The sequence below is a fragment of the Cicer arietinum genome, chromosome 2 (genome assembly GCF_000331145.2).
Source record: "Cicer arietinum cultivar CDC Frontier isolate Library 1 chromosome 2, Cicar.CDCFrontier_v2.0, whole genome shotgun sequence".
Classification (NCBI taxonomy): Eukaryota; Viridiplantae; Streptophyta; class Magnoliopsida; order Fabales; family Fabaceae; genus Cicer; species Cicer arietinum.
This window is the reverse complement of record NC_021161.2, coordinates 6,413,411-6,418,698: the sequence shown is the minus strand read 5'-3', so window position 1 is coordinate 6,418,698 and position 5,288 is coordinate 6,413,411. Positions and strand designations below refer to the sequence as shown.

At 32.4% G+C, this 5,288-nt stretch overlaps 2 protein-coding genes across 3 annotated transcripts in view; both read left to right on the top strand.

The window, feature by feature from the left end:
* LOC101492932 (xyloglucan endotransglucosylase/hydrolase protein A) overlaps positions 1–2,046 on the top strand; it is a 6,472-nt gene extending 4,426 nt beyond the window's left edge. Inside the window, exon 5 of one of the 2 annotated variants that reach the window (XM_073365179.1) lies at positions 1,645–2,046. The gene's annotated coding sequence lies outside the window, so the exon portion shown is untranslated. Of the gene's footprint in view, positions 1–1,639 lie in introns of both variants that reach the window. The other variant, XM_004489684.4, reaches the window with a different exon arrangement.
* LOC101494855 (DEAD-box ATP-dependent RNA helicase 41) overlaps positions 1–2,046 on the top strand; it is a 2,725-nt gene extending 679 nt beyond the window's left edge. The window contains 1 exon segment of the mRNA XM_012712732.3: positions 1–2,046. This exon segment is cut by the window's left edge and continues 269 nt beyond it. Coding sequence (XP_012568186.2) covers positions 1–1,305 — 1,305 coding nt within the window. The 3' untranslated portion in view covers positions 1,306–2,046.
* Positions 2,047–5,288: the final 3,242 nt, after the last annotated feature.

The window sequence follows — 5,288 nt, the reverse complement described above, 5'->3', positions numbered from 1 at the left end:
TCTGATTACAAATCATGAATGCCGTCTTTAGTTGATGATCAAGCTGAATTGCTTCGAAAGAAACTTGACATTCATGTGAAGGGAGTTGTAATGGCACCGGTTTTGTCATTCACTTCCTGTAGCCTCCCTGAAAAACTCCTGCACAACATAGAAGCAGCAGGATATGAGATGCCTACACCTGTCCAAATGCAAGCAATCCCTGCTGCTTTGATGGGAAAGAACATGCTTGTTTTGGCCGATACAGGATCTGGAAAGTCTGCTTCATTTCTAATTCCAATAGTTTCTCGTTGTGCAACTCATCGTTTCACTTATGTTTCAGATAAGAAAAAGCCTTTAGCTATGGTGTTAACGCCTACGAGAGAGCTTTGTATACAGGTTGAAGAGCATGCAAAATTGCTTGGAAAAGGATTGCCATTTAAAACTGCACTAGTGGTTGGTGGTGATGCCATGGCTAGGCAACTCTATCGTATTCAACAAGGAGTGGAATTGATTGTGGGAACACCAGGAAGGCTTGTTGATCTTTTAATGAAGCATGAGATTGATTTAGATGACATAACCACATTTGTTGTCGATGAGGTGGATTGCATGCTGCAACGGGGTTTTCGAGAACAAGTCTTGCAGATATTTACGGCTTTGTCACAACCTCAGGTTTTAATGTATTCTGCAACAATGTCTGATGGTTTAGAGAAGATGGCAAACTCTCTGGCAAAAGATATGGCGGTTATAACCGTCGGGGAACCTAACAAACCAAATAAGGCTGTGAAGCAGCTAGCTATTTGGGTTGAGTCTAAGCAAAAGAAGCAGAAGCTATTTGACATTTTAACAAGTCAGAAACATTTTAAGCCGCCTGTTGTAATATATGTCGGCTCCAGACTTGGGGCCGATCTCCTGGCAAATGCAATTACAGTTGTGACAGGAGTTAATGCTGTTTCAATTCACGGCGAGAAGTCTATGACTGAAAGGAGAGAAATAATGCAGTCCTTTATGGTGGGTGAGTTCCCAGTGGTTGTGGCTACCGGAGTTTTGGGTAGGGGGGTTGATCTATTGGGTGTAAGACAAGTAATTGTATTCGACATGCCTAATTCCATCAAGGAATATGTACATCAAATAGGAAGGGCTTCTAGAATGGGAGAGGAAGGTCAAGCTATAGTTTTTGTGAATGACGAGAATAAGAATGTTTTTGCAGAATTAGTTGATGTACTAAGGTCTGGTCAAGCGGCCGTACCTCGGGAGCTTATCAATTCACAACATACCACAAGATTTTTCTCTGGGGGAAATGGTTCAAAGAAGAGAAAGCATAGATGATGAGTTTTTGTTATTTGCTTACTTCAAACATTAATTTTTTTTGCCCACATAGAAAATGCACATATATGTTTGAAAGATGAAGATTACTTCATATTTAAGTGTACCACATATTCAAATCCAGTTAGTAGGAAGTCTTAGCTGTTTAAGCCTGTAATTAATTACATAAAGGATGAGATTGAAGAATAGTGAATGATTCGATTGTCTCTGTGCTGTTCAAAACTTGGCATGAACCCATGACTGTGATATTGTCAGAGTGACCTATTGTCTCTATTTTCTTACCCTAAACAGTTGGATTCAACGATGTATTGTGATTGGTTTTGTGATGTGTTTGTAGTTCAGGACAGCGAGGTGGAGGGCTCTGTTGGCAGGGGTAGTTGCTGGGCAGTCGATGCTTCTGACAGGGTTAGAGGCACAGCACACAAGTTTGGCCATTTACATTCTCATGCGTGCTTCTGTTTTGGCATCTCGTTGTGGGATTAAGAGCAAAAGGTTCCGGAGAATTTGTAAGCCTCTCACATGGAAGCATGGAGACATTTTCCTCATGTGTCTATCTTCTTCCCAAATATTGTATGTAACTATGCTTATCTTTCTTATTATTTTCATTTATTTATGCTTTTTTAGCTCAGTCTCTCTTGTCTTTTGAAGATCATGGCAGTACCCTGGGATTTCTTAAGATGCTAGTCTGTGTTTCACTTGATGGCTTCACAGTTTAAGGTTGTTGCATGATGTGATTCCTGTTTCTATGTTCAGTTCACTGATAACTATGCATGTACTAAAAATACATAGATACCAAATGTGAGATAGCCTAACATGTGCACTCCAGTGAAACCATATCCTGTCTAATTAAATAGTTCATATAATGTGAATGGCTTATCTTGTTCGCTAAATGGGCTTTTACATTTGGTGACTAATTATTAACCCTATACTAGTTTTGTCCTTGCTAATAGTAACTGAAGTTGTTATGATTCATACCAACCTCCCATTGTGAATTTTACCTAATGTGATTTCTCCTGTCTCACTAAGGATTCATGCCATAATGAATTATTTTTGGTTGTGATGTGCTCCATCCTCAGTTTTCGTTTTTATTTCTATTTATTTGGTTTCCTAAATTTTCTTGTTCTTTAAGAATTCCACATATTGTTCTTCGTGGATTTGGAAAAGTTTTAGTTCTTGTTGTGTACGATTGCCTGCCAGGAAATTTCAGCTTATGATCATTCTATTGAATCTCGTCTTACTTGGCCATCCAACTTTGAGATTAATGATCATTCCAATCATTTGTCTTTCCACCAATGCTCTTCTCTGCTATGTTTTCAACGTCCTCAAGTTGTTTTCTGAGCCCATATATTTGCCTTTTTAAGGGTTTATTGGTAATAATCTTAAAGCTTATTAAGCTATAGCTTGAGGAGGAAAAGTGTCAAAATATATGAAAAATATCATAATATTTCGTTGTATCTTAGAGCAGTTTAATAACTTAGTAAGAAAGATATTGATGCCACCTAGACATATATTGGAAAAGTCAAGCTTCTGAGAAGTTGAATATATAACTGAAAGTGAAAGAAAATAGCGGGAAACTATGAGATATTTTTTATGAAATGTATTTTGAATTCTCTGATGATATGTTAGAATGCAAAGGGGTTCTATTTATAAGCCAAACTAAAGCTAAGTCAGTTTACTGATTCTTACTAATTATAACAGAATAAGACATACTATTGACAACACGAGTAGAAGCAGCTAGAGAGTAGAAGCAGTTGCCAGTTAGACTGCTGTACCAGCAGAATGCTCAACTGAAGTTCAATATACCATGCATAAGCGCAGTACAATGCTAACACATTCGTGTAAATAAATATGTAAGTGAAATGTAATTAACATTAAATTCACCCCAATTAGTTCTGGTTATTGACGACCAATTAGTCCAAGTGTAACTCTGATTTCTTACCTCGTCAAGCTTATGAATGGAGCTATTCTGACTAGTGGCTACTTATATTGACACACAGCTCATAAAACCAAAAATGTTGTAGTAATGAATTTTTATGCAACTGTTCTAAGTGCCCCTCTTTTTCCTTTGTACTAGATCAAAATAAGTGTCAAAGTAGACAAGTACAAATTTATTAAGGAAGGGTCGACGTACTTGATTCATCAAAGGCATGAATGTACCAGGAGCATTGGATTTTTTTTTCTTTCAGCATATGGCTATCTTTAATGTTATCTATAACGGAGATTAATATTTGAAAAGATGGGTACACCATGCATCTGATGCAACAAATCATCAAGTTTTTTGTATCAGACATTGATATTTGAAGATAATCTTGTTTACAACTCAACTACCAATTCAAGACACATTCTTCAGCTTCCATCTTTCTTTGGTACTAAAATTGCAAGAACAATATAAGGGCTAACTGTTTCTTCGAACAACCATTTCTTGCAGTTTTTCAACTTGATGTTGGATTTCGTCATGCTCATGTGAACTTACTCTCTAAGCCGATCTAATGAGAATAACACCTCCATAAATAAAGTCAATAGTATGTTGGATATCTCTCACCAACTTTTGTTCTTATAATTTTATTTTCTGGTTGATAAAAAAATTCATTTTCTATTATGCATGATCAATTTTCTAAGATGTGAAAGCTAATTTGTTTTCTTTTTCCCACTGGTCCATCTTTTTTACAATGAATTATTTGACTATTTTACATAAATTAAAAAAAAATATAAATAAAAGATAATTATATAATACTTTTCCTAATTTATCTTATCAATCATTGAAGTTCTCTCAAAAAACAAAAACTATTTATGTATATACTATTATCATTACTACAAAATAAAAAATAGTAAATTGAGAGTCATATATATAATATTAATTATATAATACAATTAAAAAATAATTATAATATAATTAAAATATATTAAAATTAAAATAATAATTTATTTTAAATTATTTATTAATTTATTTAATAAATGAATCACTCAATTTCAACAGTATTTTTTATAAGAAAAGCGAACTTGTTTACTAAATAATCGAATACATTTATACCTCAACACTTTTCCCATCTTCCACATATACAGAAATGATATATAAATATAATGAGATAAGGTTCGAAACATCGACTTTCAGTCACACTCATTCTATACTATATATTAGTAAAACTTTATTTTATAGGGATTTCTATCATACATATGAAAATTTATATTTTTTTTGGTACTATTAAATTAAATTATAAATAATTTAATGATATGTTATTTATAAATAAATTTGATCATATTTTAAATTTAATATTTATAGAAATTTAATTTTAATTTTTTAAATCTATTTTAAAGTTATATTTTTTGTTATCATTTTAATTATGAAAATAATTATTTAATTATTTAGATTAAGAGTTAGATAGATAAATATACTAATTTTTATTTATTAAATTAACTTTAACGCATACTATAATAATATCCTCGGAAATAAATTAAACCAAATTATTGATCAAAATGTTTATAATATCCGTAGAGATTCTCTTTTTGACAGTGTAGTAGAATTTGTCTTATTTTATATATTCGTACACAGCAATTGGAGGAACTAATTGAGACGAATCATGCATGGTTTGAAATAATATTACTATATAGAGCAAACCAATAGTTTCAACAGTATCAGATGTTTCAATATAAAAATTAATTTTCTTTTCTATGCTTTTTATGTCGATCAACAAAAACAAATTTTGTTATTCAGACACATTTACAGTAAGCCGGTATTATTAAATTAATTAATTACTTTTTTTTGGGTACAAATTAATCACATTTTTAAGTACAAAATTTATCAACAGGAACATTACTCAACTTAATTTATGCTAGTACTTCTTTTGAGCTATTTCAATGGAATAAAAATGATCAATATTTTGTTCATGGTTTTTTTTGGGCTTAATTGCATTTATAGTCCCTTATTTTAATATATTCACGAAAATAATCTTTATATTTTAACGTCAAATTTTTTAGTTCCAAACTAG